A 12520-nucleotide genomic window follows, 5' to 3' on the forward strand; every position below is an offset into this window, starting at 1 on the left:
TCACATATCAATGCTGAGTATTTGCATCGAGGATGCGATCCTGTAAAAGTCCCGCCCGCCTCCCCTCTCCTGTCTCCCACAGAGCCTGACTACATCCTAGGATCCGCAGCGACTCATCTAACACAATCACTATGCCATGGCAATGCCATTGTTGCTCAGAAAATCATCCCACTGAATTCCCGAGAGACTTCCATTCTCATAGACCATCGGTACTGTCACATCCGCCCACCGAAATACAACACAGCATCGCTCAAAGCGACCTTCCTGCACCCACTTTGACAAGACGCACCTATCCATATACGCCACCACGGCGGCGTACCTCAGTACAGAGTAGAATTTGACGGCCTCGCCCAGATGCAGCCTTCCATCCAGCAAGGCCTTGAATTCCGCCGGGCGTATATTGGCTTTCGGGTCGTGCTCCATACCGTGGTTGAGATTGACGCACACCACGGGGATGGTAGCCGTGTTCTCCGCCGGGAGGTAGAGGACGCGCGTGTCATCGGGCAGGATGTGCACGCCCCTGGATATCAACACAGGCCGGTCAAACGGGCCCTCGTCGACAAAGTCGCCTCGGAAATAGTGACTGAGCCAAAGGCGTGTCTCGAGTAGTGTGGCAGCTCTAGCGGCGATGATTGAGTTGGTTGCGTAGGCAGAATCCCAGGCTCGGTCGATCTCGTCGACATGTCCTCTGGGTATATTTCCGTCCACCTGTGAGGCAGCTAGGGCTACGATGACTGTGATTCCAGTGGCCGCCATGAGAGTACCAGGGCGTTTCTTGGCGTTGCTGTCGGAGGCAAGTCGCGTGTAGAAATTGCGACGCGTCGGGGGTGGACTCCGGTTCAGTCGCATGTGTGACCCCGGCGGCGATGACGGTTTATGTGCGACGGGCCTGGAGAATAACCCCCTTACGGCCGCCGGGTTGATTGCGACACGAAGCATGATGACTGGATGTTCTTCTGGGTGTATAGGAGCCAGTTGTATCAATGGAACCACATGTGCTCGAAACAATGGGCGAGGTGAAAGGATGCCCAGCACCAGCTACGAGTGAGTGACTCGGTTTTATTGGTTGATCCAGCAGACACATTCGAGGGTATTCGGTTGCCTGAAGTGCCTGTCGCTGCCTTGTGCACGTGCGCGCCCCCTTGGACCCCCTCGATCGGATTAGGCAATGACCAGGATCGTATTTTCAACAGTTTTGACTGGTAATTCATCTCTTCGTTATCGTAAGATTCCTGAGCGCCATGCCGTCACTGGAACTGCTCTTTTACCAACCCGGCATCCAGTTCAATGAGGCATACACGTGCAGTGACGCAGGGCATTCATGCCGATTATAGCGACTACTAGACATTGATTCGTATCTTAGGTAGATTCCAAGGCTTTTTATTCATTACCAGACTCACTATTGGAAATACTCGCAATGAGGACAAGTGCCTTGTTTGAGGCCGGTAGGGGCAGCCACGCGCAGTGTGCCAGGATGGCTGTGATGCACCACTGGTACCGAGAGTCGGGGTCTGGGGCTTTGCCGTTGCCCAGCGTTTCCCAGCTACATCAATGCTTGCGATCATTGCCTATCCGCCACCAAGTGCTTGGAGAAGATGGAAAGTCTGGTCTAGGAAAAGGGCAAGCATGGTGGCCCACAATGTCTAATATACACCAAGTATAACACTGTCGTTAGCATTATTTGGCATGCCGAAGCTCGTGGTGAGACTATTCAAAGGCAAAGTTTCAAACCTGTGCCTTTTCCAACTGCTACCAGTAGAACAACTGACCCAAGATGGAGTGGTTATATTGATGAGAGCTACATACTATTGCATGGGAGAGATTGCCTGCCCCTTTTCGACGTGTGTATATTGAGTATTCCATGTCTGATTGATCCGAGCCCTTCGATAGTTCTGACGCTTGTCGGCACCTATATGACCACGATTGCATATCGGCTGAGGGGACAGCCGATTATGCGAAAGGCGATTGATCCAGAGGGCACCTCATGGCGTCCTTCATTGTGATTGATTCGCGTCCACCTCTTGAATCATGATGACAGGTAAGACTCCAAATAGCCAAACAAGACCACCTTTTCGAACGGGTTCAGTTCCATTAAGGACGAGATCAGACGCTGAACAGAAGTCTCATGACCGTAACACTCGATTACCGGAGGACGTTATTCGGGCTAACTCCAGAGACTGTTAAGCAGGAAGTCAAGCGGACGAACACGCGGCAGAGGAACCCAACACCGCCTCCACTCCGGGCCATTTACAACAGCTGCATTTAGAGCGCGACAAGATATTTCGGGAGCTTGACGATATGCGGGTGGCCAACAACAATTTGATGGGTCATATTCAGGATCTGGAGTCGAGTTTGTTAACAATGCCGCTTGAAATACGTGCACGGTGGCGGAGGATTGGCTTACTATCCTAGCTGATATCGTCATGTCCGCCGAGGGTGGGAACGAGGCAATAACAAACTAGAGGCCGGAGGAGGAATCCTTTATTCTTTTTTGGCGGTTCGGGCCTGCGTTGGTTACGATGTCACGTTTCGACGTGACCGAAATAGGTGATGCTATCAGGGACGGTATGACTTGCCGAGAGGAGCAGGTACAGATCCCACAAATGACCAGCTGGCTATCTCCAAGCATTTCATCATTAAACAAGTTCTTGTCGTGCCGGTTTCGTTTCTTTCGAATAGGTAAATGCCCATGACAGAGTTGGAGAACAATTGATTTGCGCTCTCATTAAAGCAATCATACACGAGCAGCTCAGACTAAAACCGTCTGAGCCGAAGTTAAAGGAAAGACTGGCCGAGATAGTTGAATCAGAAGAAACAGCAGTCTTACATCGTCACGGAGGTTAGTGTAGACTAAATATACCTATCATACTGCAGCGAAGAAGTAATCAACGCCGCCAAGGTTGTGCTGAAGCAGTCATCATACGGGAAACGTGGTCCGCCTGGCTAGGCGGCTCGGAATTTGGACATCAATCATCCCCAGACCCTCCAGCCCAGCAAAACCCGTCCATGACTTATCTCAAGACGCATCAAGCGAAATTTTGAGGTTAAGATCTTCGGGTGGTCTGCGTCTATCATGCATACATATTTACCTAATTAAGAGGCCGAAAGAACGCACCTACAATGGTGTAAGTAAGCAAGTATGCGTCGAACTGCAGTCTAGGCCAAGCTTTCAGGACAGCCGCCGCCTGGCGAGCAGGACCCGGTCAACAGTGAACAGGCCGCAAAGTTTCGCTCCTAACTGCGATCTTGCTACCCGAGTCAAGGCTGATTCGAGAATACTCGTGCCTTCCAATGCCTGGTCACAATGCCTGGTCATCTACTCAGTGGGAGTTTTTCTTCGATTTGATCGTCCTCCAGGTTACCGTTTCATCCCTGCGCTTGTCGACCCCCTGCAGCTTTAAAAAACCGGGGCCTTCAACAGTTTTTAGCTCACTAACCACCGCCCGGACCAGACCTTTTACAGCACTGTCTCGATCTGCCAGCATTGTGCTGCTTCACCATCGTCGGCAATCATCGTGCATCCCAATTGAACCATCGGTAGAAGCAGGGCTCCAGAGGAACCGATATTTCTCAGCATCACGTCTACTGATATGAGAACTAAGGGAGAGGTCAAGCTGTCATTCGCAACGAGTTCCTGTTTTAGCTGACTTCAGTTGACAGTTGACGGCTGATCTCTGTGTCTGTGTCTCTGCCAGCTGCCGGTGCCGCTTCCTTAGCGCACCGTTGTCATCCCATGTTCGTGCCAACTTCCCAGTCGTCAATTGTTCGCAGCGACATGGACATTGACAGGAACCCATTTGGCCCCCGGTCGCTTCGAGCTGCCCCCTGGTCCTTACCATGGAGTCATCATGGATACCTGGTACCCATTTGCATCTATGCTTGGTGCCAAAGACAGCCTTAGGTTGCCGGGTCAAGCCTGCGAGGTTGTATTGAGGTGGTCTTGCCGTGCGCTTCCGTGTCCCTGAAAACACCCCCGCCGAGAGATTGCGAGTTTGAAAGTCCGACTTCAGAGAGACATATCCACACCAAGGCGCTGCCAACGTCCATGTCAGGTGCACTGCCACACAAACGGCCATGATGCTCCAGCCGATGTGACAGGGGCAGCCTGACGGACTTTAAGTCCGAATCTTGCCTGGCACGCTCCATCCAGATCCCACTGCCGGCCATCCGTGCCGTATGTACAGGGTCCCTGTCGATACGAGAGAGCAGAGAGCAGAGAGAGCATCACCCAGGAAGCCGTGCTGCAACTCTGCATCTGCCAGCTCTCATAAGGATGGCAGCCCCGTGCGCTTCGCCCATGGGCCTGCCTTTTCTTCTTCTCACGCTTCTTTCGCATCTTGCTGTCGTTGGTTGCGCCGGCTTGTATTTGTTTCGTACTTCGTTCTTTTTTGGCTAGTCCAACTTTTTCCATTCATTCATTGCCTCGCTGTTGATCACCATGAGGCCTTCTACATTCTTTTCTTTTCTTGCCCTGGCGGCTGCCGGCAACACCCATTCCGTGGAGATGCATCCTCACCGAACCATCCTCCAGGCCCGCACCTTCACTAACGTCAATTCTTGCATGGACAAAATCTCCGCTGCTGTGTCCCAGCTGGCCGACTCGACCGGCGCCTTCGCGGGGGACGCCGCAGCTATTCAGTCAGATACCCAGCACCTCGTCCAAACCATACAATCGTGTACTGCTTCGATGGACAAGGCCCAGATGTCAGCTCAAGATGCTTTGAACCTCAGTCCGCTCATTGGGAACCTCGGAACTGGATGCCAGTCACTGGTGGACAACTTCCAGAAGAAAAAGCTCGAGTTCGAGCAGTCGAAACTCTGTACTGTCCTCCAGACCGGCGTGGACAGTATCGGCAAGGAAGCCCAGAAGCTGGTCGATGGCCTCGTTGGCAAGTGTCCCAACGAATCGAAGTCGACCACCCAGACCGTTGGCAACGTTCTCAACTCGATCTTGAAGAAGGGTCTGGATCTGGTCAACACATTTCACTGTACCCCGGCAGCATCCACCTCAATTGCTGCTACCGAATCCAAGGTGGTATCCTCCGTCGCCACCGAATCCAAAGCCAAGGAAACGAAGACCACAGCTACTGCATCAGAATCGAAGGCAGTGCATACAACCACCACGTCCGCGTCCAAGGCTGAACACACTACCACCAAAGCTGGCTCCAAGGAAGGTGACATTGTCAAGACTATAATCCATACCGAAACTGTCAAGGTTACTGAAAAGATCACCGAGAAAGCCAAGGAGACCATTCCTGTCAAGGTGACGGACCACATCAAGGAAACCGTCGCCGTCAACGCCACTGTTCCTATCAAGGTTACAGAGAAGGTCAAGGAGACAGTCCCTGTCAAGGTTACAGAACACATCAAGGAGACCATCCGAGTCAACGCAACTATACCTGTCAAGGTCACCGAGAAGGTCACCGAGAAAGTGAAGGAGACTATGAAGGTGACGGATCACATCAAGCAGACCATTGCCATCAATGCCACCATTCCCGTGAAGGTCACCCAGAAGATCACCGAAAAGGTCAAGGAGACTATCCCGGTTAAGGTTACCGAGAAGGTCAAGCAGACTGTCGCGGTGAATGCTACCATCCCCATCAAGGTCACTCAAAAGATCACCGAGAAAGTCAAGGAGACAATCCCCGTCAAGGTAACAGAGACGGTCAAGCAGACCAATGCTATCAACGCCACCTTGCCCATCACGGTCACGAAGAAGGTGGAGGAGACCATGACTGCCAAAATTACCGAGAAGGTCACGAAGAAAGTCAAACAGACAATCCCGATCAAGGTCACCGAGAAGATCACCCAAACGATTGGTTGGAACACCACCCAGATGGTGGTCACGCACACAATCGCCGAAAAGGTCACGGAAACGGTCAAGCAAACCGTTCCCGTCAAGGTTACCGAGAAGATCCACGAGACGGTTGGTTCCAACAACACCCAGATTGTCCATGTTACCGAAACCAAGAAGGTGCTTCACACGGTCGTCCATACCGTACCCGTCAAGGTCACAGAGACGGCAAAGGTCACAGTCACCGAAAACAATGGGGGCATGGTGGTGCACGATACCAAGACCGTGGTTGAGCACGTAACGGTCACGTCGCATGTCGTAATGGAGAAGCCCATGACCCATACGCTTGTTGAGACCAAAACGCTGGTCCATACCGTCGTCGGTAGCTGCGCTGCTGCCCCGGCAGTTACCCTTACCCATACTGTCATCCAGTCTCAAGCCGGTGTCGCACCTCCTCCAGTCACCGTCACCCACACTGTTGTTCAATCTCATGCTGGCGTCGCACCTCCGCCTGAGACTGTCACCGTCCATCACTCAGCCCCGGCTGCAGCACCGCCACCGGCGCACACTGTCACGGTTAAGGAGCCTATGGCCGCACCGCCTCAGACCATGACGGTGACTGCTCCCTGCAGCACGGCTCCGCCATCAGACACCGCCATCCGGGCACCACCTGCTGCGCCCAGCACGGTCGTCGCGCCACCAGCACCACCTGCCGTCACGACGCCTAGCAGCGCTGCCAGCTTGGCCCCGGTCGTGACCATGCCGCCGCCGTTCGCCGTGACCGGGGGTGTCAACTCGACCTCCACAGCGGGCACGGGCGGCATCTTCCCCACTGGCCAACCCATCGTCACGGCTGGCGCGGCGAAGCCGGCTGTGGGATCGTCCGCGCTCGGCGCTGGTGTTGTTATGGTGGCCGCCTTGCTCCTCATCTAATCGATAGGGGGCAAGCTCCCCCCGCCTCCACGGCACAACAACCCCCTTTTTCCTAATGTAATGTAGAGCAATACCTTTAAATAGAGAATGGCCCCCAAACATGGCCTGGCGTTTTGTATATACCATCAGAGTCTCATGATTCTCTAATGATACCCCTGAGTCTTTCTTCGCCCTTAAAATATTGGCTATCCGTACTTGTCGGTGCTTCATCTATATCATTGACGTGAATTATCTGGTTTGATCATAGTGGCTAAGGTTACCCTTTTTATATCGAATATGGTTGACACTTGGTTGTATATACGACACCATTAAGCTAATACAGCTCAGTGACAACCAAGCTTAACGGGAATAGCACGTACAGAGCTACTCCAAGAAGCTTCGGAATATCATCAACGTCCTGAATATCAGCACCCAATACCTTGGCTAGCTGCTGGATACTAGGCTTAAGACTTTACAGGCTGCCATTCTCACCGATTCGCCTACCATAACACATCCTGAGACTGCAATCATTCGTGTCAATGTGCCCATGGAAGCTCGAGAGCCCGATTACAAGCAGTATAAACTTCCACGTCTATCTTAACGCTAGCCTCGGAGAAGGGGGGTGTGCACGGGCTCATGGAATGATGGAGGTATGACGTCCCCGGTAATGTTTACCTCCCCTGACCAAGACCATTTTTCTAGAGGAACTAAAGTTAAACTAACTCATACAGGGCATTGGAGTGTAACATCCAGCCAATTGGGTCAGAAGGCAAACATGGGACGATTAATGGATCATGGTTTCGTAGCTATGTTTTGGCAACGCACCGCCGAAGCATGCCAACATGTCCAAATATTTGACCTTGCCAGGCCCCTCTCATCCGCTGCTGATGCGACACTTGCCATTCCTACCGGAAGCTCGTCACAGATCATCTTTTAAGGACCCAAGTATATGTCTTGGACACTCCATATCGACGAATACGCATTTCCGATCAATGCCGTGAGCAGGGAGGGCTCCGGGACGCCGGAGTTGGTGACGCTGGATCCTGAAGGAGATGTCATTATCACGCCGAAAGAAACAGTGGAGTGCTACAAGCCGCCCTTCTTGGTCTCGTCTCGTGTGCTCAGCCTGGCGCCTCCGGTGTTTTGCCAAGATGTTTGCCCCGGTGTCCAAAGAAGGAGAAGAACTTCGAAGCCGAGGCCAGCTGCGTCTCGGATTGGATGATGACGACCCCGAGGCGGTGGCACTCTTGCTTTGCGTGCTGCATTTTCACTCGTCTGCAATTCCGCAGCGCCTCGACATGATTAAGCTGCTGCCGCTAGCACGACTCTGCGACAAATACGACTGCTGTGAGGCCTTGATGCCCTGGAGTTTACATTGGTGTGTTATAGATGAAGACACCATGGACTATGATGTGGCAATCAAAGTATTGTCGGCTTATCTATTTATTTCGCACGTCGACCTTTGAGGCCATAACATCCCAGGCCGTCAGACATGTATCCCTGAAGTCCGTATCATCGTGGTCCGACCATGGTTCAATGCTTCAGTTATCAGACCGAATCACATGTAACGCCTTGCATCTACCCTCGCAATAATTTTTTTTTTTTTCGCTGACCCATTGTAGCTGCCTTTGCCAGAGTCCTGATGCAGGCCTTTTCGAAACTTCATGAGGCATTGCAGTCTGTTGAGCCCAAATTATGCCAGGTGAAAGGCGGCCCGTGGCATCTTTGTGCTAAATGTTGGGAAAACTGGGAGGGCGCTTTCTATGGTCACGCCTGTCCCTGCCGTGGTTGTAACGGCAGGATGGTAGAGGTGCACAACGGAGTACTTTAGCCTGTTGGAACGCAACCAACTATGGCCTTCGACCGACTCTTTCTCAACTCACACCCTGTCAGACATTGCCCGGCGGTTCGACTGCGCACGAGAGGGCAACAGTCATCGATGCAAGTCGGGCGCAGACTGTCCGCTCAGCCTGCAGCTGGAATACTTGTGCGAACGAGTTCACTCGGTGGTGGGGGACATCAGAGGCATTACTCTGGATGGAAAGATTGGGAGAGACTCGCCATCCGAGCCAGCGGGCTTTGCAATTCTCGAGTCGATAGACAGGCAATGAATGGAATTCTGTCCGACATTGAGCCACGCTGGTGGGTGATGGCTGGCCAGCTGTGAGCAGATGGGTGTAGTTTCTCGTCATCCCTACTTTTGGACGCTTCGGTCTGAGGGGAATTGGGCCATGAACTTGATGATAAGAAATACCAGATGATTTTGAGTTTTGGTTTCGCAACAGTGCTTCCGTGCTCGTCGGTCTACACTTTGATAGCATCTCCAACAACTCTCAAGTACATCATTATGTGGAGAGGACTAGCGACAAAACAACCGACGCCTTCCCCTCATTGCCCCAGTTTCATCGTGCAATTCTGCAATATTCCCCTTCTTCCGGATTCCTTCCGTGATATTTTCCAGTTTCAGCCATCTTGTGACCACATTAACATGGGGAAAAAGAGACTGGCCACGGAGATCAGCGGTGAGGGCAACCATGACCATGGTACCAACGGTGGCGTCGAAGTAAAGTGTTGCGAAGCGCCAGAAACGATGGTACTGGACCCTGACGGGGATGTCACGATCAAGATCAACTGCCCTAGGTGTGCCGAGGTCCGGTGCTTCCAGGCATCGTCTCATATGTTGAGTCTGGCATCGACTGTCTTCGCCAAGATGTTGGGCCCCGACTTCAAGGAAGGGCATCAGCTTCGAAAGGACGGTCGGGTCACTGTCACCCTTCACGACGACGACCCAGACGCGACGGAGAGGGTCCTTTGTGCTCTTCACTACCACCCCAATGCGACGACAGCGGCCGTCGATGTGGAGCGGCTCGTGCCTATGGCGCTGTTCTGCGACAAATATGATTGCTGCCGGGCGCTGGCGCCTTGGGTCCTCCACTGGTGCAAAGTGTTTACAGAAATAAGCGTGGCTGAAGCAGGATATATGTTGCTGGCGGCGTATCTATTCCGAGCTTCCAACTTCTACGACATATCTAGCAAAATTGCCGGGCACCTCCCTCCTACCTTTGCAGCCTTATGGAAGAGGCTAGAAAAAATGTCCCCTCTGCCACAAAAACTCATAGGTAGCAACCCTTTCCCTTATGGCTCCCCTTTACTGACAAGCGACAGATGAGGTATCGGAAATTGTATCTGAGACATTCCAAGAGTTTCTTGACAATCTTCAATGGGTTGAAGTCGAGCTCCGGAAGTCGAAGGGATACCACGCGATGGAGGGGCCCAAGTGGACGTGCCCGTCATGTGGCGACGGGGCCAACTTATGTAGTCATTGCCAGTCTTGTCATGTTGAAAGAATGTGCCTTGAAAGAGTTTGTACTCATGAGTCCAGGGTTACGGCGTACTTCGGAATATTGGAAGACTGCGCGCTATGGCCCTCCAACCAGCAGTTCTCGGAATGTACACTGCAGGAGCTCTCGGTCAGGTTTGATCGTGCCCATAAGGGATGTAAACACAGAGGCGCGGCAGATGAATCTTGTCCGCTGAGAGAGCAACTGAAAATTTTAAAGGAGCGAGCGGAAGTACATGTAACATTCCATGAGGGGTACGTTTCGAAGAAGAAACATTTACCGATGAGGAGGAAGAGGAGCAGGAAGGAGGAGAGAGGGAGGGGGAGCAAGCTGCATAAGGGTCCTCCAGTGAAAGGGGGTGAGCTGGATGACGTCGAAGTGGACCAACCGTTTGTGGTCTTTGTGTTCTCGTCCAGCAGAGATGCAGGGTATCACTGTCACAACAAGCGCCTTTAGCCGATCACATAATGATTACGCGTAGCTGTTTGGGTATTTCCTGTAACTTGCGTAGCTTGGGGTCACCAAACCAGCTGCTAGTCTCCCACCATTCTCATTCCAATACCATCTCGCATTCAGAACCAGTCTTGCCTGTATGTACTTCCCCAAAAAGTCGGGTTAGGCTGGTACTTGTCACCGGCAGTATTCCTCCAGTCCAACAACTAGTGAAACTCCCAGAGAAACCTCCTTATGGTCCCCGTCAGTCCCAATAACCACCCCCGATAGCATCCAACCTCCAGTCTTCTCACTCCTCGCATGCTCCAGACCTTTGCGGCTCATAAACACTCGATACCAAGTATGCGCTGACACAGCCTGTGCTTGATCTCATGCTCATTTCCACGACATCCAATCAGGAAAGCCGAGCCTCGACTTCCGTTCCGGCACAGCGTGGCGGTCCTTGAGCCTGGTACAGTTCGCAGGCTCCTTCGGTGCCGTCGTGCTCGTTTCGCCCGCCGTCTTCTGCTTCTTTGCCGGCCTATCCTTGCTGTTTTCTTCGTTGTGGCCCTTGGACTTCCGCTTGCCCGACGTGGCGATCTTCACTTCACCATCTCCGATATCCTCCGTTGCGGTGCCTCGTGGCTTCTTCGACTGGCCCGGCGGGCGGGGAACCCCCTTGGGGAAAAGGGTCTTGTGCATTTCCCCGTAGACATCGACATCATCCGCATCGGAAGATATACAACCGCCCTTCGCGTCATTCGTCGTGTGTCCACCGACAGGAACGACACCACTGACCGCCTCCGTCTCGGCAGCGGCAGCGTCGTTGCTATCCCGAGCATGGGCGTTGTGTTTTCCGGCTTCCTTCTCGTCGTCCGCTTCGTAACCCCAGAATTCCGCCTCTTGTCGCTCTTCCTCCTCCTTGATCCGGCGCAGGCGGGCCCGGATGTCGCGGGGTACCGGCCAGCCGCAGAGGAACTCGCACTGGAAGGTGTCGGCCTTGAAGGGGCAGGTGTAGGTGGAGGGGCGGCCGCAGAGGAGGCACGGGCCTGAGAGGGCGCCGAAGATGATGTGGTCGGGGTCGTCAACTTGTGCGGGAGCGGTGCCGTTGTCGGGCTCGTCGTCGCTCGTGGGGACGGCCATGTTATCTTGACGTGCCGACGCTTCAGAGCAGAGGAAGTGGTTGATGAGTGGTGAGGAGACGGTGAAGTGTGGAAGAAGAGGCGAGTTGTTGATTTTGCTGATTGAGAATACTGTGGTAGAAGGTCCGAATCCGTCTCGGGGGTGCTAGTTGTAGATTCGCTCACGCCGTCCCGAAAGGGGTTTGTTGTTTTTAATGAGACTTGTGCGTAGAAACGTCATGTGCATGGTGGGATTGAATGAACTCGGAGTGGAAGTAGAAACTGTGTGTATCCCGCTGTTGTTTTCAAGTGTCATGCGTGTAGTGGGAGTGAGGTTCTCGTGAGTGGTGGTTCTGGAAGTAAGGTGCTGAGAAACAATAACAGTAAATCGAGAGAACGGATCTAATTCTCAAAAGTTACCCAGTTCAAATGTGATGAAGGATATCAAATCCAAGAGAAGCCACCAAGGCTCCAGCTTGGGGACTGTGGAGGGGGTCTTTGGCGATGTACACCATTTGGCAAGAAGAAGTGATGTGAAGTGTCGGCCTGTAAGGTCGCCCTTTCAACCTGCCTCAGAACCTTTGGGCACGACCAATGCCGCCTTGTGCGCCCTTCGCATTGTCCCATTCCAGCAAAGCTCACATCCCAGGCAGCAAGTAGAACATATGGGTCTTTCTTTCTCAGGCTGCAAGGACCCAACGACGGCCAGCCGTGGCGAGTGAAATTGGTACCATTTTCTGGCTTCAGTTAATAAACATAGCAGCGCAAATACCTCCGCCCGTACGGTTGAATGACCGAAACTGAGGGAGAAGGAGATAAGCATGGTCAGTAGCATGGGCTGGCCCAGAGGAATAACACGGCAGCCCCTGAAAACAGCCATTACACGTATCACTACTGCCAATCACTCCAGCACATTTCGA

The 12520-nt window shown here is 52.9% G+C and overlaps 4 protein-coding genes across 4 annotated transcripts; 2 read left to right on the top strand and 2 right to left on the bottom strand.

The window, feature by feature from the left end:
- Window positions 1-289: 289 nt before the first annotated feature.
- PG986_001190 (uncharacterized protein) lies at window positions 290-849 on the bottom strand (the record flags this gene model as incomplete). Its single annotated transcript, XM_066837412.1, has 2 exons — window positions 290-378; window positions 426-849. The coding sequence occupies 2 exons, from the start codon at window positions 847-849 to the stop codon at window positions 290-292; spliced, it is 513 nt and encodes a 170-aa protein (XP_066706305.1).
- A 3589-nt stretch (window positions 850-4438) lies between these two features.
- On the top strand, window positions 4439-6727 carry PG986_001191 (uncharacterized protein; the record flags this gene model as incomplete). Its single annotated transcript, XM_066837413.1, has 1 exon — window positions 4439-6727. One exon carries the CDS (start codon window positions 4439-4441, stop codon window positions 6725-6727), a length of 2289 nt encoding a protein of 762 aa, XP_066706306.1.
- Window positions 6728-9194: 2467 nt separating this feature from the next.
- Window positions 9195-9875, top strand: PG986_001192 (uncharacterized protein; the record flags this gene model as incomplete). Its single annotated transcript, XM_066837414.1, has 1 exon — window positions 9195-9875. The coding sequence occupies one exon, from the start codon at window positions 9195-9197 to the stop codon at window positions 9873-9875; it is 681 nt and encodes a 226-aa protein (XP_066706307.1).
- A 1000-nt stretch (window positions 9876-10875) lies between these two features.
- Window positions 10876-11622, bottom strand: PG986_001193 (uncharacterized protein; the record flags this gene model as incomplete). The annotated part of the gene is made up of 1 exon (XM_066837415.1): window positions 10876-11622. One exon carries the CDS (start codon window positions 11620-11622, stop codon window positions 10876-10878), a length of 747 nt encoding a protein of 248 aa, XP_066706308.1.
- Window positions 11623-12520: the final 898 nt, after the last annotated feature.

The sequence above is a fragment of the Apiospora aurea genome (assembly GCF_038362705.1).
Source record: "Apiospora aurea strain CBS 24483 chromosome Unknown utg000001l_segment0_segment0, whole genome shotgun sequence".
NCBI lineage: Eukaryota > Fungi > Ascomycota > Sordariomycetes > Amphisphaeriales > Apiosporaceae > Apiospora > Apiospora aurea.